At 51.9% G+C, this 24,701-nt stretch overlaps 2 protein-coding genes across 2 annotated transcripts; one reads left to right on the forward strand and one right to left on the reverse strand.

The window, feature by feature from the left end:
• Nucleotides 1–2,999: 2,999 nt before the first annotated feature.
• PPM1J (protein phosphatase, Mg2+/Mn2+ dependent 1J) lies at nucleotides 3,000–8,160 on the reverse strand. Its single transcript, XM_036272826.1, has 10 exons — nucleotides 7,811–8,160; nucleotides 6,416–6,530; nucleotides 5,660–5,947; nucleotides 5,257–5,369; nucleotides 4,895–4,979; nucleotides 4,241–4,359; nucleotides 3,975–4,038; nucleotides 3,714–3,821; nucleotides 3,451–3,602; nucleotides 3,000–3,322 (listed from the first exon to the last, which is right to left on the reverse strand). The coding sequence occupies exons 1-10, from the start codon at nucleotides 8,131–8,133 to the stop codon at nucleotides 3,175–3,177; spliced, it is 1,515 nt and encodes a 504-aa protein (XP_036128719.1). The 5' UTR covers nucleotides 8,134–8,160; the 3' UTR covers nucleotides 3,000–3,174.
• A 3,186-nt stretch (nucleotides 8,161–11,346) lies between these two features.
• On the forward strand, nucleotides 11,347–19,112 carry TAFA3 (TAFA chemokine like family member 3). Its single transcript, XM_036272817.1, has 6 exons — nucleotides 11,347–11,608; nucleotides 12,864–12,916; nucleotides 14,132–14,247; nucleotides 14,828–14,977; nucleotides 15,777–15,901; nucleotides 17,468–19,112. Exons 3-6 carry the CDS (start codon nucleotides 14,133–14,135, stop codon nucleotides 17,477–17,479), a joined length of 402 nt encoding a protein of 133 aa, XP_036128710.1. The 5' UTR covers nucleotides 11,347–11,608; nucleotides 12,864–12,916; nucleotide 14,132; the 3' UTR covers nucleotides 17,480–19,112.
• The last annotated feature ends 5,589 nt before the right edge of the window (nucleotides 19,113–24,701 follow it).

A 24,701-nucleotide genomic window follows, 5' to 3' on the forward strand; every position in this document is an offset into this window, starting at 1 on the left:
TGGGCGGGTCCGGAAAGGGCCGCTGCTGCCCTCCCGTGGCCACCGCGCGGGGGAAGCGCGCCTCCGGGACGCCCGAGGAGGGGCTTGCGGAGAAGCCCACCCTCCGCTCCTGGAATCGGTGCGGGGTCAGTGCAGCCCAATGTCATTACCCAGCCTTGAGAACTTTATTTTTTTTCTTTATTGATTTTAGAGAAACATCCATGAGAGAGAAGAACATCGACTGGCCGCCTCCTGCATGCCCCCCACTGGGGATTTGGCCCACAACACGCCCTGACCGGACATCGAACCGGCGACCTCTTCGTGCAGGGGTCCACACTCAACCACTGAGCCACACCGGCAGTGCCAGCCTGGAGAACTTTATTTTTTTATTTTATTTTTCATCCTCACCTGAGGACATTTTTCCATTTTTTGTACAGATAGCGTGGGAGAGAGAGGAAGAGAGAGAGAGAGAAACATCGATGTGAAAGGGACACATCGAGTGGCTGCCACCCGCGCGACCAACCAGGGCCGAGGACAAACTACAACCGAGGTACATGCCCTTAGCGGAACCGAACCCGGGTCTCTACAGACCGCAGGCCAACGATCCAACTGCTGAGCCAAACCGGCCAGGGCCAGCCTGGAGAACTTTAAAGAACCTTTGAGACCAGAGCCACCGTTCCACTTCATTTCCTTCCTTCCCCCACGCCTGGACTTCCCATGAGTCGAATTCCTACCTACCTACCTACCCATCAAAGGGCACTGCAGGAAATCCATATCCCCAGTTGGTAATCCAGTTCCCACCTGAATAGTATGATTTCCCTGCTGCTAGAGACACTTAGCCTGTTCTGAATGAACGCATTGGGTATTTATCTACAGGTGTATCTCCTTCCCTGTAATGTGGCTGAGGAGGTGGATGGAGGATGAGGAAGTCCACCAACATTTTATTAGCCTGTGCTAGGTACCCTACATAGCTCTGCCCTTTTACTACTCATGACAGATCTTTGGGTTAAGTATACCCACCCCTTTTGCCTGTAAGAAACAGAGGTTCAGCCCTGGCTGGTTTGACTCAGTGGTTAGAGCATCGGCCTTAGGTCTGGAGAGACCCGGGTTTGGTTTCCACTAAGGGCACATACCTCAGTTGCAGTTTGTCCCCAGCCCTGGTTGGGTCGTGTGGGTGGCAACTACTCGATGTATCCCTTTCACTTCGATGTTTCTCTCTCTCTCCTTCCCACTCTATCTGAACAAAATATTGGAAAATGTCCTCGGGTGAGGATAAAAAAGAATCGGAGGCTCAGAGAAGTTCAGTGGTTTGCCCCAATTTTTGTGAAACAAGAATTCAGACATTGGGGTCTGTTTGGCTCCAAAGCTGATGCTCTCTCCATGCTGCCCCCTATACTACTCCAACCTGTCCCTTCCCACTGTCTGGCACAGTGTGTAGCACAATAAGTTTTACCAAATATTTGCTGAATGAATGAGTGTTACAAGTCATAGACTTTTAAGATCTGAAGCACAACCCACACACTTGATAAATGAGGAAATGGAGGTCCAGAACACTTTGGTCCCCGGGCCTTGAGTGTAAACAGAGAGCTATGTGCTCAGTTTAGCTTCATCTCTGTCTTCAAAGAACTTAATGTCTAAATTCAGAACACAGGCAACTCAGATAACTAACAGTTATTGAACCCTTACTGCATGGGTCTGGCCCTATGTACACGAACTACTTTAGTCCTTACAACAACTTTATGAAGTAGTACTGTTATCTCCATTTTACTGAGAAACTAGAGAGGTTACAGAGCTAGTGTTGAGTCTGGAACTAGAACCCAAACAGCAGGACTCTAGAACCCCAGCTCTTAACTGCTACTCCATACCAACTCCTAACACAGACAGTAATAATACAGGAGGCAGTCACTGTAGCGGGGGCATGCATGGACTGTGGGATACGCGGACCTGAAGGGCAGGTGAAGTGTTCAAGGTGATGTGTAGATTTTATTTTATTAATTTTTTTCTTTATTGATTTTTAGAGAGAGAGGGAAGAAGAGGGAGAAAGAGATAGAAACATCAATGAGAGAGAACATCAACTGGTCACCTCCTGCATGCCCCGCACTGGGGATCAGGCCCACATCCTGGGCATGTGCCCTGACCGGGAATTGAACTGGCGACCTCTTAGTGCATGGGTCAACGCTCAACCATGGAGCCACACCGGCCGGGCTGATGGTAGATTTTAAATGGGCTGCAGTTACCACAGGCCCATAGTTACGGAAAGGGAACCCCAGGAGTAGTGGTGACAGATGAGGCTGGAGGAGGAAACTGGCCAGATCATGAAGGTCCTTGTATGCCACACTAAAGAACTGAGTGTTCTTCTGAGTGGTAGGAAACAGCCACTAAAATGTTCTCTCAAGGGAACAGCCAACTCAGATTCACTCTGCAGAAAGGACACTCTGTCTGTTATGTCCCTGGTATATTGGGGGGAACCGGAGAGTGGTCTAGAGACAGAGATAAGAGATGAGTTAGGAAGCTAATGCAGTCAAGATCTAAGGTAGTGACAGTAGGGGGCAGAAATAAGTGGACAAACATGAAATATTTTAAAAACATATAATAAAAAATAGTTAATGATTAGCTTGATGAGGAAGTGACAGCAGCCAAAGGTGACCACTTTCAAGAATAACTTCCAACCTGAGCAGCTGAGCTGGTGCCCACTGAGATGATGAACCAGAAGAGAAAAGGGTGACTTTAGTTTGAGGTGTGTTGAAGTGCAGTGCCTGAAGGATGCCTCAATGTTCCGGAAATGACTGGGATATGCAGGTCTAAAGTTAAGGAGAGGTCTGAGCTAGAAATACTGACTTGGGTGATACCAGCAGATGGATGAAGCCACAGAATGGATGAGAGCGTGTGGAGTGGGAAGAGCAGAGGGTAGAAGAAAGAAGCTTGGAATACTATATTTTTAGGACGATTCTGCTGTACTTTCTAGCACCCCAAAGAATTTTTGTTACCTTTTGGTTTCTATTCAAATAAATAAAGACACGTTTTTATCCATCTGGTTTATTTGCTTGTAGCTATAATTTTGGATCTAATTGATGACCCTTCTTCAGTTAAATTGCCACTAAAGAAGGTCAGGGGGACACGTTCAGAATTTGGTTTGGGAGAGGATTAAGCATGAAGAGGCTGGGATGGTGGTGGGAGGGTCAGGGGCTGAGCCCCTCAGGAGTAACTGCCTGGCCCTCCCAGGGGGATGATGAAGACAGAGATGTCATCCCCGGAACCCAGCTTGTTGTTGGGGAGACGCCAGCCACGGTCCCGGGGAGTGCCCCGGGCCCCTAGGACCAGAGCTTGGGCCAGAGCTGTGTACCTGCCAGGAGCACATGTGCATATTCATGTACCAACATGTACATGGGAAGACAGATACACAGGCCCTCATTGCTTCCCTTTGCCCCTTCCTTTCCCATTGTTACCCCTCACTGTCCATACAACCCCTACCTGCTGGGGTCATTGGGCTCATAGGTCGACAGCACCCTGTCCACAGTGGCAGCTACCTCACAGTCACTGGTGACATCCCACAGACCATCTGTCCCCAGAACTAGCACGTCGTCAGGGCAGTGCTCATACTGTGTCAGGTCATATACTTGCACCTGATGGGAAAAGAGGGTGAAGAGGGAGCTTGGGGACAGAGGGATCTGGGGCAAAAGCCAGCCCAAGCCCCAGAAGGAAGGTGAGGATAAGGAGGCACCTATACAGCTCACCTCCGGGAAGCAGGAGAGGAAGGGCTTGATGGGCAGGCTGGAAGTGCAGACCTTGAGGTTGTGGTCTCCTAAGCCCCGGGTCACCCCAATGGTGGCCATCACTCGAGCCTAAAGAAAAGGAGGCGGGAGTGCTGCTAAAATCCTCTCCCAGAATCTGAAACCATGGCCCCTCCCAGCCCTGCCCTCAGGGAGAACCTCCACCTCCCTAGACAACTTATGGTGGGTTCTCCTGCCCTCTCCCACCTCTACCATGGAGTTTACCTTTTTGCCCTCCCCACAGACCAGAGGAAACCTGAGATCCTCCAGCTCGATCTTTTTGTAGGCCCTGGGGAGGGGGGAGTAGAGGAGGCATCACCCAGGCATCAAAGCCCCTCTCCCCTAGGAGCCACACCCTTCACACAAACCCCTAAGAAGGGCCACATCCCCCCAGCTCCCAGCCAGGCCCAGCCTCCCACTTCCACCTTGCTGCTGGCCAGGGACTGGTTGGGTTGCCATGGGAATGGGTCCAGCTCTGAGGGAAGTGTTACCAGCCGGTCATGTTCTGGTCCCGATACAGCATCCTCTGGCCCAGCTCCTTGGGCTGAACTCGGCGGGGGAACTCGAGGTGGGTGAATTCACCACCCAGCAGCTCTGGTTTCAGGAAGCCCTGGGGTTGGGAGTGGCCAGAGCAAAGGCCCAGGAGGTATTAGGCTTACAGCATGTCCCGGTGTCCACATGACCTTAATTATGGCAGACCCTTAAATGGAGTTTACTAGGTGCCACACATTAATACTAACAGCTATTAACTCATTTACTGCTCATAACAACCCTTAAGGCAGGAACCACTGATGCGAGTTACAGGAATTGTCCAAAGTCACACAATTAGCAAAGTACTCGAACCGGAATTCAATCCCAGGCAGTCCAGCTCTAAGGCCAGGGCTTAAAGCTCTAACCCATACTGCCTCTCAGGGGCCTTTGCTGTTCCCTCCCACCTCTGCCTCTACTTCCTTCCTCAGCTGGGCCATTGTGGAAGCACCAGAACAGCCCATACTCCTTCCTGCTATTCCTCCACCAGCTCAGCTCCGCAACCCTCCGGGTAACCCTGTCTGTATGGTGGGGGTGCGGGATTCCTCAGGATACAGGGTACGAACAGGCACATGACTAAACAAAGAATAGGAGAAGAAAGTTTACTTCTTACTTACGAGCAGCTGAAGACGCTGGCGCTCAGTTTCCGGGGTGAATTCCCGAGACATTGGAATGATTTCACCATTCCGAACAATAATGGCTCTGCCCAGAGAAGGAAAAAGTTGGGGCTTGGCTCTCTTTGGCCCCCTTGTGGAGAATTCCAGAAAGACCAGGCCTTCCCCACAATGACCCTTAGGTTCCCTCACTCAGACTCCCGTATTTCCTCCCCTTGTAGCTATTTCAGGTCCTTCCTTATGTCTGTGATGCCTTCTGACCTCCTCCAGTCTTTGATTTTTAACACCCACCACATCACTCTCTTCTGTTCCCCCACCCCAGAGTGCGATGCCCTCTAACCATTTTCAAAGCCCCCCCCCCATACCTGCTGTCACCTGCATTGGCCACATACACTTTGCCTAGCAAGTAGACCACAACCAGTGCACAGCAGCCTCCCTCCACTTGGTGGCCATGCCGCTCCCGAGCCATCTGTTCATCCTGTCATGTGAGGAAGGGTCAAAGGGGGTGGATGAAGAAGAGGTTCCCGGAATATAGCCACCCCCCTCCAATTGCAGAAGTAAACCAGCCCAGCCAAACTACACTGAGGTAGAAGAGGGAAGACATGGGTGTAATGCCCCCTCCTGCTTCCTCTCTGAACCAAGTTCTGCTCAGGCTCTCAAAGGCATTGTAGGTTCTCAGGTCACCCCCTCAGGCCACATGACTCTCACACGAAATTGATCAGAGTATCTATCTGCCTAGCAAGCCCATGGCCGCGGCCACTCACTCACCATAAGCTGGAAGGCATTCTCAATGGCCCCCACTACCAGGCTGTCATGGGTCACTTCCTTCTGCGAAGGGAAGCAGGACTGAGGACCAACCAAGTGAGAGGGATCCAAGGAACCTGGGGTCCCCGAGGTGGATGGGAGGCAGAGGGGAGGTGGCGAGGGGTCCTGGAGTATCTCTACTAGGTCCTTTAGCTGCTCCCGAATGTGCCGATGCAGGAGCTTGGAGGCCATTTCAGCAGCTCCGCCCCCTGCATGCCCATCAAACAGACCCCAGTAGTAGAAGCAGAGTCCCTGGTGGAGGAAAAGTAGAGATGAGTGATTGTGTGTGTGTGTATGTGTGTGTGTGTGTTATGCAGGAAGAAGAACAAGCCTCTTGACACCCATGCACACATTAGAGAGGAGGTCATAGCTTGAAGTAATAAAGGAAAATTAGATTTACCAAGGGCCTACATTGCATCAGAAAGTAAAGCATCAAAAAAAGCCAAACTCAGAGGATGCTCATGTATTTAGGGATGATAAGCATTGGTAATTAATTAAATCATCCATAAATATATAAGCATCTACATGTTAAGTGGGAAGCTAAATTCATACTGACATGGTAGAATCTAAGTGATTGATGCCAGATAAAGATTCTGTGCCAGAAGGTAAAAAGCTAGTGAGTTAAAAAGTAGGTCTACAGATTTTAAACTAGATATCTCGAATCTCTGGGCAGAGGTATCACCCTGTCTCTGGAGGCTAGGAAGGGGGTTGGAGGCTTACCTGGCCTGAGCTAGGCTCCCTAGGTGCCCCTGAAACACTCCTCCGACCTTCCACATACACCACTTCACAGCAAGCCTGGTCCTCATTGTGCCGGCTCTTGCCAGCATTGATGACCCTGCCAGGCCAGAGTGACCACATCAGGTTGGACACCAGACCAGGTCCTGGAATAACCCCCACCTTAGACATACACACTCTCTCTGGCCTGCTGGCCAAGCTGAGAAAGGTCACAGCCACCTGGGATCCAGGCCAGAGTGAGGAGGAGAAGGGAGGCAGGGCCAGGCCCAGGGCGTTCTGTCTGGGTGTCAGGCCCCAGCACCTCACAGAACGGCCAGGAGCACCTGTCTGCCTCAGGTCCCCATCCCTGGCTAAGCAGGCATCCCTAAAGGTGTTGCAGGAGAGGGGCCTGTTAGGGGCAAGAGGTTTTATTTCCCTGCTTGTCAAGACCCTACCTCCCATCCTGAAACCCAGTCAATTCTTCTAGTGCCTTGTCCACAGCACCCCACCCTCATGGGCACACCCACCCTTATTCTAAAACCACTCAGTGGAAGTTTCTGCGCTTTGGCAAGGAGGAAGTGCTCCAGCCCAGATCGGGAAAGAGGAATTGAAATAGGTGCGGAAGACCACCTGGACTGCGCAAGAGTCCTGTAACAACTCACTCTTCCAAAATAGGAAGCTAAAGAGCTGGTGGGGTGTTCACGGGCTCCCCAGCCACCACCCTCGGCGAAATCAGCGCCCCCATCTCCCTCAGTGCTCCGCTTTCTCAGCACAGGCATTAAAAATACGCATCGCCTGGGAGCAAGCGGACTGCTCCCACGGGGGTCCACTTCCTTGCTTGGTGTGCGCAAGTCCAGCAGCCGAGGGGCGTTCAGAAGGGACCCCCCGCTTCCCCCGGCGGCTCCCGCCCCCGCCCCAGGGGAAGCCGCGGCTGCCAGGTGTCGCGAGCTATTTCTGGGTGTGGAGGGGGAGGGGAACCATAAGAGGGACAGGGAACTGGGGCGCGGGGGTCGGGAAGTCCCGGAGCAAGTCTTCCCAGCCGCCATCTCTATTAAAAGAGACTCCGGTACTTGAAACATTTCCTCCCTTAGCCATTAAACGGCCGGGCCGCGACTGAGAACCGGCCAACTCATCCTTCGCGAGGCCTCCACCCTTTGGGTTCTAGCAGAGAACAAGGTGTCTGAGGCGGCGCGGGTGAGGGGAGTCAGCGACCTGGAAGATCCCGAGGAAGGCTGCACCGACTGGAGAAAGGTCTGGGAAGAGGCAAGGGATCTGGGAAAAGGGAGCTGCTGGCGCTAAGCACGGCTGGGGGGACGCACCCCAGCTCCCGGGATGCCGAAGTGCAGAGGGGGATGGAGGTGGGACTCCCATCCTAATTAGGGTGCCCCCAGAGATGCTCACTCGGCGTAGCCCGTTCTCCAGGGCAGGCGACGGCCGGTGTCCGGGGGACTTTGCACAGTCCGGCCAGCGTGGTCATCGGCGCGACGCAGCCCCCCCGGGCTCAGCTGCAGAAAGGTCGGTCGGGAGAAGCTCGCTCTAGCCTCTGCTGTCTTTGCGGGCGCCGCGCCCCCGCTCCCAGCCTTCGCCGGACTCCTGGGCGCTTCTGGAGGGGTGACAGGCAGCGCGGAGGTCGCATTGGGCTGGTCTGGAGACTTGGGGCGCGGGGGCGGGGCGCCCCCGGAGCTCACCAGGTGCGCCACGGCTGAGCGCACCCGGTTTAGCATGCTGCCTCACGGCCCCGCCCTCGGCCGTGGCCCCGCCCCCTGGGCTCGCGGTGGGCGGTGCTCGCTCCTGGAACCGCCTCCCCGGCTGAAGCCTCTTCCCGCCCTGGACGCCTTCGCCCCGCCTCCGTCTCCTGGGGGGAAGGGTCGGTGTGCTGTTGTGAGGAGGGGACGGAGGGAAGGAAACCCTGGTTCAGCTGTGCTCTAGATTAGACATCAGCTAGAACCTCCCCATTGTGACGGGAGGGTGGTGTCTCCTAGCCCTCGGTTCGTGCGGCCGGCCTGCCCGGCGGCTGATGGGGCTGACGACCTCGGAGCGAAGCTAGCCGCCTCGGGGACCACAGGATGTGAAGCACGTGGTGTGACACCACCTCTGGCTGGGGCTGCTGGGGTGAGGGCGAGCGAGCTGGCGCTGGCTGTGATGTGGGGTGATGACCAAGCAGGCCGGAGCGGACCGTCCTGAGCTGGGGAGCTGCAGGTTCTCCGTGAAGACCACCTCTATCAGGGAGAGCGGCCGCCCCTCCTGCTCCGCCTTCTTCCTCAGGACCCGAGCTCGGCCCCCACCCCCATTTAGACCTCTGACCACAGCAACAATTAGTGAGGATAACAATAACTACCATATTGAGGACTTACTACTTAGTAGGCCCTCTACAAAATACTTTACACATATTAGGCCATTATACCACACACCAACCCTTCAAAGTCGGTTTTATTAATTTTTTTACCGATGACTTTCCTGTCATTTTACATGGCTTGCCCTAAGAGTTCACACAGCCAATGAAAGATTCATATCCATGTCAGTCCCTGGACGCCCAAAGGATTCTGTCTTAGGAACCACACTGATCCATCGGGATCGGGGAGGAAGGGTTAAGAGGGAGTTGAATTGTAGAAGAGTCGCGGTTCTTCCTTTCCCATCCTCCTTCCTCTTCCTCTTAAGGCAGAGGCTGAGAGCGGTCTGGGGGTGTTGAACAAGCTCTATGTCTGCCGCCAGGGGGAGACAGAGGCCAGGCTAAGCTTCCTGTCTGGGAAGCGGACAGTGGTATCAAGGAGTTGATCACCAGGCCTCCAGAGACACGGTCCAAATGAGGACAAGGCCTTTGTGGCAGTAATGCAAATCAAGGGTAGTTCTGAGGGACCACTGGTACCCAGTTCACGGTTGGGACTCCATCTCTAGGCTTTGTGGGCAGTGTGCTTCCTGATAATAATCCTTTCTGCTCGGCGGCTAAACTGTGTCCTCAGAAGGGTGGCTTTCCTGGTAGCTTCCAAATAAAAAATCTCATAATAGTCATCCAGGTTTTTAGACTTTTTGTAATTATGCCTGCACTCTGGCCAGAGAGAACCAAAGAAAAAGAAGTCAGAAGAAAAAAAGAAAATCAGTCAAAAGGCACATAGAGTGGCATAGGTAGACATGTGGATAAAGAACATACTACTGCTATGGGTACTTCTTTTCTGTTTGAGAAAAACTGGAACCAGTGCTCAGATCAATGGCATAAGCAGCAAGCCAAAGACTGAAGAAAAAAATATAACAGCCTGGCTATTTTTATTATTCAGTGTTTCTGGGACAGTTTACTTACCACTTCTCTGTGTCACTGAGCTCCTTAATCCCCGCTTTTTACAGCACCCAGCAGGGTGTGGCTGCATGTGGGCCACAGAGCCAGGGCTCAGAGATCCCTAGTTCCAGCACCAGATGGTCAGCAGGATGTCAACAACTCGCTTGGGTTCCAGAACAGCCTGCTGACCATACCCCAACCCTAAGGCTCTCTACTGCCTGAATCATTTACCTCTTGGTCTTGGCATCATCACACCTCTTCCATCCTCAGACTGCCCCAGAACCTGGTGAGGCCATCATCTATCTCTCCTCCTCCCTGCGGCAGCAGAGAGTAAGAAGGAAGAAAGGAGGCGGGGTGAGGTGTGAAAAGCAGACCTGTGAGATATTCTCCTCTGTTTAGAAGTGGGACTCGGTGCCAGGCCTCAGCTAGGGAGGAGATTGGGCGTCCTAGAGACAGGCCCCTTTATCCAGGCTACATGCAATGGCTCAGACCTCAGAACTGGGCTTCTTCCCCTTGCCTCGCCCCTCTCCATTACCCCAACCCAAAGCCCTCTTAACCTAAGAGGGTTGTCCCTCTTCCTAAAAGACAAATTCACAGACCACCACCTTCTCTCATTTGTCTAATACTTGCACATCCAAAATCTTACCCTGTAAAGAATTATAAAATTGCAATTATGTTGCAGTTTTTATGATGAAGAAACTGGGTCTCAGAGTTTGGTTCCCAAGTTGGTGTTCACATCCCTTATCCATGGGGACCAGCCTATTGCAGCTCTCCTGCCTGCCCTGCCTCTGCCCTCATACCTCCCCTGGTCCTTCCCACCCCTGAGGACAGCATTTGCTCTCCCTCCTGGATTTTGACAGTTAACAGGGGGCTCACATATCAACCTAGAAGAGCATTGTCAAGTAGAATTTTGTGCAATGGTGGGAATAGTCTCTATCTTTTGTGCCTAATCCAGTAGACCCTCGATCTAGCTACATGTGGCTATTGAGCACTTGAAATTTGGTGACTGCAAATGAGAACCTCAATTTAAAAATTTTATTTGATCTCATTTACATTAAAAAAAAATTTCCTTTTATTAATTTTAGAGAGAGAGGGAGTGAGAGGGGAGAGAGATAGAAACATTGATAAGAGAGAACATCCATTGGCCGTCTCCTGCATGCCCCCCACTGGGGACGGGACCCACAACCTGGGCATGTGTCCTGACTGGGAATCATCCGTGGATCTCTTGGTACATGGGCCCACGCTCAACCACTGAGCCACATGGGCCAGTCTGATTTCTATTTACATTAAAAAACCACATAACGGTTATTGGACACCGTATGAGACAGTGCAGTTCTAGAATCTTCAGGTTCAAAAGCCCTGAGGGTCTGCGCAGTCACTCCTCACACTCAGAGCCCCCACCCCTGGAAGCCCCAATACCTGGAGAGTTTTGAGGGATCTCTGAGTGACCGCGGCCTGCTGAGAGATGTTCACCCTTATCCAACCGCCAGGGGCCGCTGCGCCCGGCTGCGCCCGACGCCCGCTGGACCGAGCTGTGCGCTGCGTCCCGCGCGGTCCCGGAGGAGGCGCCGCTGGGGGCTGGCGGACCCGGGCCCGGCGAGGAAGACACGCCGGCGGCGGCTGCGCGCTCCCGGGCCGCGGGCGGGAGCCTCGGAGGGACCCCGGCTGAGCTCCGCCGAGCTGGCCGGGCGGGCCCAGAGCTCTCGTGGGCAGAGCGGGGCCCGACGAGACGGTAATGCCAGTTCGGCCAGAGCCCCGCCGCCTTAGGGACGCAGCAACTTGGGGAGGGTCACAGGGCTCAGGACTAAAGAGCATTGAGCTGGCCGCTCCCGCCGGAAGTCGCAGTCTTGGAGTCTTGGTCCCCCCCAGGAGCGAAGAGAACCTCAGCCCCGCGGGTAGGACCAGTGGCACCGCCATGGGACAGGTAGGTGAGATGGGGGCTCAGAATTTGGAAAATTTGGAGGACTGAATGGGCACGGGGACAGAGGAAGGGGGGGTAGGGGAAGGTTAAAGCTTCTGTGGTTCACTCCTCAACCTCATGGTGGTATATGGGCTGCTAACTCAGCCTCACCATAGCCTGGTTCGGGGGTGGGGGAAACGGGTTGGGAAACTGAGGCAGGAGGGTGGAAGCCCGAGAACAAACCCAGAAGCTTCTCTCTCCAGCTCTCTTTGAGGGAGAGAACAGAATGCTAGAAAACCCAGCCTAATGCCTCCCCCCAGGTCTTTGCGGTCTTGGGGTTCATAGGAGAGACAGGAGGGTTGGGTTGGAGGGGAGAGTTGGGTTGGAGGGTATGGCAGCTCAGAGAGGAATGGCATTCGGACTGACTGCGAGAAGACAAAGCTGCATTTGTAATGATGAAACAAGGTTCTTGACAGGGACGGGAGGGGAGATGCCCTCTCAGAGAGGCCCATCTAGAAGGGAGGGAAACTCTGCCCACAGGGCACTGTTCCCCAGGGTATCAGCACCACTTCCTCCCTCTTCCACTTCGGTCTTCTCTGGGTTCTCACTCCAGGGACCTACGACACAGAGGTCTTGATTCTTCCTGGGCCACATCATCCTACCTGCCTCAGTCCATCTCCCCTTGGAGGCTGAGGAGGAGAGGTCTTAGGAGGAAATGGAGAAGCTGTTGGGGCTGGGGCCCCTGAGGCCCAGAGAGTTAGAGGACCCCCACTCTAGCCCCCCTGGAGTGGGAATGGGGGTGACAGTTGAACCATCTCCATGTGAGTCCAGGAAGCAGGTATGAGGGGGACAAGAGGTGGAGGCAAAGAAGATTCAGGACCACAGGCGTCTGCCCCAGGTGCTCTGAGCAGCATCCTGTCAGATTCTGCGTAGGACCCCTGCCCTGGCCTTCAGCTGCCTCCCAAGGCCAGACAGGTGACAGGGTTGTGTCTTAGACATCTCCTACTATCAGCCCTGCTTTCCTCCTGGGACAGAGAAACTCCCTCAGCTACTCTGCTCAGGCTTATCACCCTACGTGTTCCCAGAATCTGCAAGTTCCTGCAAATTCCCAGGGCAGAGGAGAGACTACCCCCTGCCCTGGCACCTTGGGGACAGCCTCAAAATTGGGCTCTGCTTAGCCATCCCCTCTGCCCTCACCCAGGCCCCCCTTTGTCCCTTACAGGGCCATGTGCCCCCTCTGTCCCTTGCAGCCTCCCAAGAATCTTTCCTACTTGTCTAGGGAGAGCGAGTCTGAGGCAGTGGATGAACAGACAGAAGCTGAACGCTCCTCAAAAAGGTGAGTGAGGAGACAGCTGAAGATGGGGAGAAGGGGGCAGACAGAGACCCAGCACCCTACCCAAGGGAGCAGCTGGGTCCTGGCATTTGGTCTGGCCTCTGGTGTTGCCAGTACTGTGCTGGAACCTGAGGGAGCCCAGCGATGCCCCAGGGGCCCAGCAGCTCCCAGCTGGTTTGTGCCCTCGCTTCCTGGGATTCCCTCCATTTCTAGCCCATTGTCTGGGATGGATTTGGGAGGCCCGACCCATCGAGGATGAAGGAGGAGAAGGAAAGGGGAAGGGAGCAGAAGCAGGTTGTGCAGTGGGAATGTGGCAGGCTTCTGGGCTGGGGTCTTGCCACCCACACATTGCCTGGCCTTGGGCAAGTCATTTGACTTCTATTATTTTCGGTTTCTTGTCTTCCTTTTTAAATTTAAATTTGTTTAAATTGAATTGCTAGGACATTCCCAGGGGTCAAAACCCAAAATGTAAAAGTGACAGGAACAACAGTAAGTCTCTCTTTACCTTTTCATCTCCCAACCCGCCAGTTCCCCTTCTTGGTGGCAACTAATGTTATTAGGAATTTTTTGTACATTTCCAGAGCCAGCTTATGCATATTTGAGCAACACATTTAATCTGTCCCTTTTACACAATTTATACACACCATCCTGCACTTTGCTGTCTCCCCCTTAATGGTGGGTTATGAGAGACCATTGCAGGCCTCGGCACATAGTGTTTCCCTGTTCTTTTCACAGCTGCCTGGGCGGGACTGCATTTGTACAACGCTCCCCAAAGCACGTAGCCTGTCCTTGAGTGATGGTTGTTTAGGTTGTGTCCGGGCTTCTTGCATATCAGTTGGTACAAATAATTCCACTTTGTGGAACAGCCATGAAGGATTCAAGACCTTGTTTGCAAAGTGCCTGGGGTCAAGTGCTCCAAAATCGGGAGTCAGCATTATTGTTCCCCCCGTGTCACAGCCCTCTGTGGGACCATGTCTGGTTCATCCTTCAAGACCCCTCCTAAATGTCATCTCCACACACTTACACCAGGAGAGTCTCCCTTCCTGCTCCCTCTGCTAAGAAAGCATTCATTGCTTTCTACAGTGAGTGGGCCAGGCTGAGAGCTGCCTGGGGGCAAGGCGTGCACCCTGTCCACCTCTGTGCCTCCCAGAGCTTGGGGCGGGGCGGGGCGGGGCGTTGTGCCTGGAGTCGGAGCGAGGTGTGCACTTCTCCCCACAGGATGTGTAAGAGGACCCCGCGGAACTGGGGCACAGGCGACTGGCTGCTGGCACTTTGCCTGGTCTGGCTGTGGACCCTCCTGGCCTCGGCTCCCTTGCAGCCTCCAACTCCCACAGGTTTGGGGGAGGTGGTGGAACCTGGGGAGGGGTTTCCCAGGATACCTGGATTCTGGACACCACCCCAGCCCATTCTACAGCAGGCAGATCTCTGAGGTGGAGTAAAATTCACAGATTCAAGGGGTTCTGGCTCCTCCTCTGTTCTTCACCCAGGAAACTCTGCCCCCTCTGCTGTCCTAGCCCCTAAAAGATGGGCAGATCCATTGCTCACCTTCCTTTTCAGGCTGGAAGGTGTTCTGCAGGGATAGAGGCCCCCAGGTTGGGGCTTAAGTCTGGCCTCCTGGCCTAAATCTGTGGTTTTCCTTCTGGGATGGCTAAAGCTTGTGTAAGCGGATGATCCTTCCCACGCATTGTAAGCCCCAGGGTCCCTGCCCTCCTGGAGGAAGCTGGGCGGTGTGGGTTGGCGAGGACTTCATCTTCTTCTGCCCAAGAGCGATGAGTGTGGCCCCACTAGGGAAGAAGGAAGGACAGACACGCTGAAGCAGCAGGAAGATTTCCTCCGTTTTCTCCTCCCCTAGGCGGCAGGAGGGGAAGGGGGAGGGAGCAGGGTCGCAGCCTGATGCTGTGCTGGCCCCTTCAGGCCCCGTGAAGCAGGGCACCTGCGAGGTGACAGCCTCTCATCGCTGCTGCAACCGGAACCGCATGGAGGAGCGCTCCCAGACGGTGAAGTGCTCTTGCTCTTCCGGCCAGGTGGCTGGCACCACGCGGGCACAGCCCTCCTGCGTGGACGGTGAGTGAGAGGCCGGACCAGCAGGCAGGGCCTGGTCAGAGAGACAAGAAGGTCTGTCTGGGCCTGGCCATGTGCTGGGGTACAGTTTCCTACCCATCTCGGCTTCCGTGTCTGCTCTCAAATGATGGGGCAACCTCTGGGGAAAGGAGACCCCACTTCACAGATGAGACACCTCCCTCTGGGTGGCACCCACTGCCTGGCACACACACAGCCTTGTGCCCGCACATGGGTCCTGGCACACCTCCGGTCAGACTCACGACTACCTCTCACTCCTGCAGACGTTGCCTTCTCTTAACCTTCTCGGGGTCTCCTCCACACGCCCTCCTCTCTGTCCCCTCACAGGCACGTAGGAGTCCCTCATCCGGGCATCCCTTCACCCCACCCATGCTCATTGCCTCACACTCCTGTGGCAGCACCATAAACAGGCCCACCTGCTGTGCACATCTGCTCTGTGGACCCCTCCAAACGGCTCGCACACTTGATCACGCACACCAAGGGGTATGTTGGGACTGTGCCTCTCTGCTAATGACACGGTGGCTCAACTTGAGGGTTGCCTTAGACACAGCGTCCCCTGCCTTCACCTCGCACTGTCAAGGGTGAGATGCAGGGGCCAGTGGGATTGAGGCTGGTACGGCCGTGCCCAGGCCTCTGGACAGCCCAAGCAGAGAAAGACAGGGAAATGCAGGGCTCGAAGCCGGGGATATGTACAAACGTGCACTTCGTTCTGCACAGATCCCCCCTTGACTGTACACTGCTCCCAGAGAGTTTAGCGCCGCCCTCATGGCCTTCTGTCCCACAGCCTCCGTGGTCCTGCAGAGGTGGTGGTGCCAGATGGAGCCCTGCCTGCAGGGGGAGGAGTGCAGAGTGCTCCCAGACCTGTCGGGATGGAGCTGCAGCAGTGGACACAAAGTCAAAACCACCAAGGTACCAGTGGTGGACACTTCACCCCCTGCTGCTCCCCCTTCACCTGGGATGGGGAAGGGGGTGCAGGAGCCCTGGGAGATGTCAGTGTCCTAAGGTGAGATCTGTGAACATGTGGACGCATCTCCAACAGTGCCCCCAGGTCCGTCTTGACTCTGGGGACTGGAGTCGGGGCCTCTGGGTTTGAAAAGCCGTGTGTCCTCAGGAGGAAGTTTTCTGACGCTTCAGATGCCTTGGTTGCCTCCTCGGCCTGGCGTGAGTCTGCCTCCTGGAGAATGTCAGGTCCATAAGAACGAAGTAGAGAGTTGAAGCAATTATCTAGATAATTGAGAGGGACTCTGTCGCAGCCACTCCGCCCCCCCCCGCCCCCCGCCACAGACCCTCCCACTCCCCCGGGATTCCCAGCTCCCTGCAGCTCACACGCGCCCTCCTCCAGTGGCATTGCCACTGCCAGGCTGTGACCCGGAGAATGCATGGTTCCCTGCCTGCCCCGCAGAGCAGGGGCTAATCAAAATTTTATCTAACTCATCAGCAAGCCCGTGTGTCATGGGTAAGCAGCTGCATAGCTCGGTTATTCCCATTTGTACAAATGACAATACTGTGGGGCAAGCCAGAACTCTGCTTCTGCCTTTCCTCGCCCATAGCAAACAAGCAAAAAACCCCAAAACAACAAACAGACAGACAGAAAGGCTGCCTTTGGAGTTCTGATGAGAGCAACATTTTCAGAGAGCACAGAACAGAGGGAGCTACAGCAAGAAAAAGTGTGGCTGATATAAAGGAGAGCTTCCTATCTGCAGGCAGGCAAAGGAGACAGCCATTCTGAGTATATTTAAGACCCAGGAAAGTGAGACTCTTTCCACAGAGCTGATAACATGTGTCACTATTTATTTATTTTTATTTTTTATCTTCACCCGAGGACATTTTTCCATTTTTTGTTCAGATAGAGTGGGAGGGAGAGAGAGGAAGAGAGAGAGAAACTTCGATGCGAAAGGGACACATCGAGTGGCTGCCACCCCACAACCAACCAGGGCCGGGGACAAACTGCAACTGAGGTACGTGCCCTTGGTGGGAACCAAACCCGGGTCTCTCCAGACCGCAAGCCGACACTCTAATCTCTGAGCTAAACCGGACAGGGCACTATTTATTTTTTAATCCTCACCCAAGGCTATGTTTTTAAATTGGTTTTAGAGAAAGAGGGAGGGAGAGAGAGAGAAACATCCATATGAGAAACATTGATGGGTTGCCTCCCATACACACCCCAACCAGGGATCGAACCTGCAACCTTTTCTGGTGTATGGGATGACACTCCAACCGACTGAGCCACCCAGACAGGGCCGTCACTATTTTACAAGTTCGGGTTTGTAGACCGCAGATCACTGTGCTTGCAACTTCAGTACCTGACGCTCACTGTAGTGAGATGTGCCTGATTTATGTTTGGTGGGCACCTGGCCATGCTCTCCCAGGCTGGACTGCTTTAGGGGGAACGGATGGCAGCTGACCTCTACGTGACCAGCATATCCTGAGATTACTCATTCCCTCTCCAACCTTCTCCCCTCACTTGCTCTCTAGGTGACACGATAGCTCTTGGGGTCACGGCCTGGGAAGAACAGCTTGGCTGAGCCATGGACTGAAGCATGGTATCCAGTTATCAGCCAGCAAATTTGGAGGTTCACTTACCTGGACACATGCCCCATGCCGAAGGCAGCATCCCTGTTTCTAGGGGCAGTTAAGCTGCTCAGCAGATATGGACAGATCTCCAGCCACATGCCTAGTGGTGGGCTGGGCTCTCCTGGGGGACACAGCAGAAGGTCAAGATACAATACCTGCCCTCAAGGAGTGTCCAGTCAAGTTGGAGAGTTGACAAAAGACAATTTAGGTCATTTAAAGCGTGTGGTACCAGACTCTGGCTTCTGGGCTGTAGGCTGTGCAGGTGGGGGGTTGGGGGATGGGACTCCACAGCTCTTCAGCCACCCCCGGGGCACGGCACAAAGATAAGAGGTCATATTCACCACCCACCACTTTGCTCCCTCACGTAAATCCACATCCCAGGCAGGCTGCTAACATGTTGAAGGAAGACGAACCCCTGTGCCATACTGTCTGTCATTGGATGGGCCTGGCTTGACTTGGGGAAGGAACGCAGCGATACAGCCAAACTTTCCAGCGAAGCTTCTGCAGAGGTGTGGCCTGGTTTGGGCTGTTCATGGGGTAGGGGATGGACAGGACCTTCAAATCACTGCTGTCCAAGCACCTCGAGTGTTTGTTTGTTTGCTTGTTTGAATAGTTGAGGAAACTGAGTCCCAGAGAAGTAAAGTAACTTGCCCGAGGCCTCTCAGCTTGGGCCTCCAATTGTCTAAGACTACTGACCTTTTAACTTGGCCTGGATGTGGGATTTCAACCTGGGCTTTTTCTCTAGAATAGGAACCTTCGAATAACTGGCTGGACAGCAGCAGCATTTTTCTCAGGAGGTCCTACAGCAGGAGCTTTTACCAAGGTCACTATTCTCCTGTGTGAAGTAATCCAGAATACCGAATACCTACACATCAGGACGTGGGGCCACTGGATCTGCCTTCTGCCCTCAGCTCCAAAAATTCCAAACAGATTCCATGACAGCCCAGAGGTCGCTCAGCCCAGTAACAGCTGGACAGTCTGAGCTGGCAGCCCTAGCCCACTCTGACGACCCCTCTCTTCCAGAATCCTTAGGCTGTAACTCTCAGAGGCTCTGGCTCTAAGCGAGGGTCTGGGTGGGCCCCAGGCTGGTCAGCCCTTCAGAGGTCCTGCTGGGCTGGATGGAACCTGTCCAGGACTGAGGGTTGGCATAGTCAGGCTGACACACCGGCTTCAGGGACTGAGACACAGGCTGCTTGAATGTCTCATCAGTAAGAGAATTCCTGCCCCAGTGACTGCTGGGACCAGCTGGGATGGTCAGGATCGCAGAGTCTGGTGGGGGCCTTGGGGGGAGGGGTGTCAACAGGGACCAACCTGGACAATGCTGAATTCTGGTCCTTAGACGATGGGTTGGGCCTGAGTCTCCATACCTGCCTGCTTTTCCCTCCCTCCCTCCCACCCTGTGCAGTAGAACCAAGACTATTCACCCTCCTCCGGGCTTTATCTTCTTGGTCTGGTTTGGGTAATGGGGTGAGCAATGCTGCAGCTTCTCACTCGACTTTAAATATCAGCACTCGGCCAACTGTGAATCTCTGCACGTGGTGGGGTCGTGGGGTGGGCTGGGCGAGGAGTAGGTCAGAGGTTCTCATCGCCCTCAGAGCTGGGGAGTGGATTCAGGGTTAGCAAACTTCCTGGAAAGGGCCAGATGATAATGATAAATATTTGAGGTTTCGCAGGCCACAGTCTCTGATATATTTTTCTTTGGTGTTGTTTATTTTATTTTTTCTTGTTTTATTTTAAAAAATAAAATAAAAATGTAAAAACCATTCTTAGCTTGAGGTATATACAAAACCCAAGCTGTTATTGTTCATTGCCAATCCCAGTGAACCTTTGAAGTTGGGCCATTTCTCATCTCTGCAGCTCAGGTCTGCTTCCCAGCCTCCTGGCTGCCTTCAGTGCAGGGGGAACCTGAGCATGAGGTCTGCGTCCAGTATTGTTTTTCTTCTAATGTTCCTTAAGAGATGTGAATTATTTAGGCTACAAATGAGGCAGCTTTAGCAGAGTCAGTAAGAGCCTGCTCTCCTGGAGGCCAGGATGTGGGCTTCTCCACTCCCCGCCCCACCCTGAAACTGTCCGGGAGGGGGAGAGGGCTCCAGCCGAGTGCCCATCTGCTGTGTCCACAGGCTGCTGGGCCTTGGCTAGGGGACGAGCCTGAGAGAAGGGGATGCCGCTGCACAAACTCCAACCCCTGAGCTGCCAGCCACCACCGCCCCTGCCTCAATCATAGTCCAAGCTCCCTGACCCTCTCTGACTCCTCTCGTTCCTGCTCAACAGACCTCTTTGCTTTGGCAAATGCTGATATTTGCGAATTCAGTTTTTAACCCCTCCAAGTCTTCATTTCCTCCTGACCTATCCGGATATTTATTTGGTGGGCTTTGAGGGGTGTCCTTTGCATGACCAAGAAAGTGAGCCCCGCACAGGAGGGTCTGGTGGAGAAAGGAAAGCACCCCATCTCCCAACGCTAGCCCCCTAGTTTCCAACTATGTCAGTATTTGTGCACACTTATAGCAACTTCAGTGGCACTCAGGAATGCAAATGAATCTTCCTGTAGCACAGGCATCCTGGAGTCATCTGTCTTCCTTTTCTCCCCTTAGTGGGATGGGATCTCAGATTCTCCAACATTAGCTCGCTTCCCCGCCCCCTCCCTAGGAAGGTTGCCAACTACAGATCATGTGGCTAATTTCTGTGACCTCCGGGCAGTTTCATTAAGGGCTGTGGGTGACTTCCTAGTTAATGGCTCCAAACAGTTGCCTAAAGTTGAAGTTGCAATTTCCTAAAATTACAAGCTTAGAGATAGAAGGGATGTTAGAGACTGTTATAGAATGCTTTAATCCCATAAAAATGAACCAATTTGACCTTCACTGAAATTTGAAAAGCAACATCCTTCAGAAAAAGGGAGGACAGAAAGGGCCCCAAGGCCAGAGTGCCCTGCGTGCTCTGTAAAGAAACTGATAGGGAGAAACTGAAGCTCCCTTTACCCCATAAAACTGTAACTGTTAAAAATATATGTATTGCACCTGGCTAACCGCTGACATCACCTCTGTCACAGCTTGCTAGCTAGCATTTGTCTAACCCTGATTATAAAAGGGCTGAAAGTCTGCTGGGGGCTGCAGTTCTCCTCTGCGAAGGTTGGCTGCAGTCCCTGCGCAGGTAATAAAGCTCCAAATATTCAAAATTACTTTGTGTCCGAGTGAGGTTGATTCTTCTGGGTTACAACATAGACCAGTTAGCCAACTCATTAAACAGAAGAGGAGAGGGAGGCTCAGAGAGGTTAGGTGATTTGCTCAAAGTCACACAGCAAGCTGGTGGCATTTCCTGCCCAGGGATCCAGCCAAGTGCTTTTTGCACTACTGCACATTGCCTCCTTACTCCAGTACAGACGAGGAGGCTGAAAATAAGCCAGGATTTTTGCAAGGCTGGATGTGAGAGTCTTATTCCCAAATCACCCAACCCTGTGAGTGCAAGGGGACGGAACAAAGAAGAGTGGGATTTAGAGCTATCTACACAGAAAGAGAGAAGTAGGGACAAAAAGGAGGGATTGAGATCACTAGTTAAGAACATTAAAACACCAAAGCATAACACACAATAATTACAACAAAACTGATGCCACATCCAGAGCAACTGATTTTTATCCTTTTTGAAAGAGACAGAATAGAGCCCCTATCAACCTTGGGAAGACCTGTGAAGCCAGTTTTGATGGCTTCTGGGTTCTATAAAAAAATTGTTTTTTCCTTTATTGATTTGAAAGAGAGAGATATAGAGATAGAAACATCAATGAGAGAGAACATCTATTGGCGGCCTCCTGCATGGCCCCCCACTGGGGATTTGGCCATAAGCTGGACATGTGCCCTGACCAGAAATCGAACTGGTGACCTCTTGGTGATTGAGTCAACGCCCAACCACTAAGCCACACGGGCTGGGTGGCTTCTGGGTTCTTTAGACCCGAGTGTGAGGGTCTGCAAACTAAGGTCCATGGGCTAAATTTGGTCCACTGACTTTGTAAATCAAGTTTTATTGGAATGTACCTATACTCATCTGCTTATTATCGTCTGCGACTACCTTCCTGCTACAACAGCAGAGATGAGTCATTGCAAAGAGACCATCAGGCCCACAAGACCTAAAATATTTACTACTGGACCATTTATAGAAAACTTTGCTAAACCTTGCCCTGGCATTTTTATTGAATCTTTCTCAATACATCCTTACAGACTAGAAAATGATGACTCTATGCTGTATTTCTGGGTTTGGGATTTTTTTTTTTTTTTTTTTTTTTTTTGCAGCTGTGCCTGTGTCCCCTTTAATCCCTTCCAGTGCTATTTGTGAGATCTAACAACTAAAGAAATGAAGACATAAAGATTAAGACAGAGGCAAAGAGAAAGACTTGAAGCACATGAATGCTTCTAATATCAGCTCAGTACATATTTTGCAAGTTCATGCAACTTTGACTTAAACTTACAGTAACTGCACGTGCACCCATGTGTAAAGATGTAATTGTGAATGCTCATGTGCTGCTGGTGTTTCTGTGTGTCTGTGAAGTTGAGTATCTCTATGCCCATAAGCAAGACCTGAAATTAAAAATATAAACCCAGTTCAGTACAGTGACTGACTAATCAAGACAGATGCCAGCCTGTACGTCAGACCAGGGCACACTGGCTGCACAAAGTCCATCATGTTCCCACCCACCAGCTGTGGCTGAGATGGACTCCAGACAGGGAGGGCTCATTTCTCCCTTCCCTGAGTGTAAGCAGCTGTTGCTTCATGATTTTCTTGGGCTAATGATTTGTCACTGTGTGTGGATCTGGGTATGTGCATGGATACAGAAGCTACTGGACTCAGATGGCTGTAAACATTGTATTTGGAATAGACATGTAGACTGGGCATAAGGAGTACCAGGCAATGGCCTTTCAAGCCTCACATGAGGTTACAAACTCCCCTTCAGCCTTTCTTAAGGGAAGAGGATTCCTACCATCTCCAAAGGTTGAATTGACCTACATGTTAGGTGATTCACAAGAACACCATCACTTCTTTTTTTTTTTTTTTCTTTATTAATTTTAAAGGGAGAGAGAGTTAGAAACATCGATGAAAGAGAACATCGATTGGCTTGCCTCCTGCATTCCTGCATGCTCCCCACTGGAGATCTGGCCCACAACCTGGGCATGTTCCCTGACCCCGAATAGAACTGGCAACCTCTTGGTGCATGGGTCGATGCTCAACCAGTAAGCCACACTGGCTGGGCGCCCATCACTTCTATTGGTGAATGTTTACCATGTGTCAAGCACCATGCTAGACTCTATATAGGTGACAATATATTAAGTGGGAGTCTTCCCATCTCAAAATCTGGGCAGAGACCCATAAGGTGGGGAAAAGAAAGATAGGTATTAACTATTCTCAACGATTCCCACATTCTAAATCAAGATGCTAGACTATTTCTACAGATTTGTAGTAGTCCATTACCCACCTCTGACTGTATAAGATAAAACTAAGAGTTCAGGTTGAAAGGCAAGTGATAATGAAGATCTGTCTGGAGTGAGTTGCCACTTTTTCCTCCACCAGCCAAGAGGAAGGTTTAGGTGTTGATTCTTTTTTACTACAACCCACTTATGAGGGAAATTGCAGAAAAGAACTCCAAGAGCTTGACTTGAATTGACTGGAGTGCAGGGCACAGAGAAAATAATCAGAAGGCGAGTGGCTGTATTTAGCTTGCCAGCCTGGATAGTAAATCTTGAGAACGATCTTGGGAGTGAGCTGCACCTGCAGAGTTCAGCGGAGCATAGATGGCTGTATGTTTTCCAAGGGCCAGATGCGGACTGCGCAGGAGGGCTGTCTGGAAGGGGGGCCCTAGGTGGGGAAAGACTGCCAGAAGTCAGGAGGCTAAGAGGGTGTGTTCAGTGGCCAGGGGAAGGAGATATCACCCATGTCAAGGGAACCTCTAAGTCAGAGATTACCAGCAACAAGTCATCTTTCAAATCAGTGACCAATATGTAGTGCTGCTCCGCCCGTAGCTCGGATTCATGAGTAGGAAAATCAAAGGGTTGAAATGAGAATGGCTCCTCTCATTGTTACTCCTAATGATCCATTCAGAAAATTTTTGCTTCCCAGACCCACAACTTTGACCTCTTCTGTTTCAGAAAATTATTTATCTACCTAGGTTAATTCTGTATATGTAAAGTATATTAACATATATATCTTTCAGTGACTATATTAGGTGAGGTGTTTGATGAAAACAATGAGAATATGGAACGAATAACAGAGAAGGAAGCTAAAAATACCAGCTTTGACCACATGACCAGTTATAGAAATGGACACTGTAGTATTTCCTCCTATATTAACCCACTATTTTCTTCCCTTTTTCCACTCATGAAAGTGGCCAGGACTATTAAATACCTGAAAGCAACCAGAAAAATATACAGAAGCTGGTTAAGATTTTACCCTGAACCACAAAGTATGATAAAGAATACAAGTGTTTCCTGCATGAGCCCTACCATGTCATTTTAATTCAATAAGTTGGTTTCACATACCTTGAATCATTTAATTTCCTCAAGATCCTGTGAGTTAAGTATAATTAACAGCAGTTTACAGATGCAGATGCTCAGAGAGGAAAAAAATGTCCGAGGGCCTTCAAAAGCTGTCTCTCTGGTTCATGACCAGGAAAGAGCACAGGGTAAGAAAGAATTGAGGGGCAGACATTTTTAAATGTAAATTGTTTCATTTAATCTTCATAACAATTCCATCAGGTAGGTATTACTATACTGATTTTACACACAGAGTCTAAGTCTCAGAGAGGTTAAGTAATTTGCCAAAGATCACCCAACAAAAAAAGCAGATGAACCAGAGTTTGAACCCAGGTCTGCTCTAAAGCTCATATCCTTTCACCACACATGGGCTGTGTCCCAGACATCTCCTCCAGGACTGAGCTGCCCAGAGTCCAAATAGTTTGTAATTAATGCTTAGAGAAGTTGAGAGGGGCAAGGGGATGGGCTGGTAATAAGTGCAATGACAGAGGTATGTCCTCTGTGTTACAGAACTTATTTAGAAAAGAAACTAAATCCAGCATGGGGAAAGGAAGTCCAAATCTTTAAGAGTTGAGTGGGAATCAGCCAGGCAAAAAGTGTGTGTGTGTGTGTGTGTGTGTGTGTGT

The sequence above is a fragment of the Molossus molossus genome, unplaced genomic scaffold (assembly GCF_014108415.1).
Source record: "Molossus molossus isolate mMolMol1 unplaced genomic scaffold, mMolMol1.p scaffold_m16_p_20, whole genome shotgun sequence".
NCBI classification, from domain to species: Eukaryota; Metazoa; Chordata; class Mammalia; order Chiroptera; family Molossidae; genus Molossus; species Molossus molossus.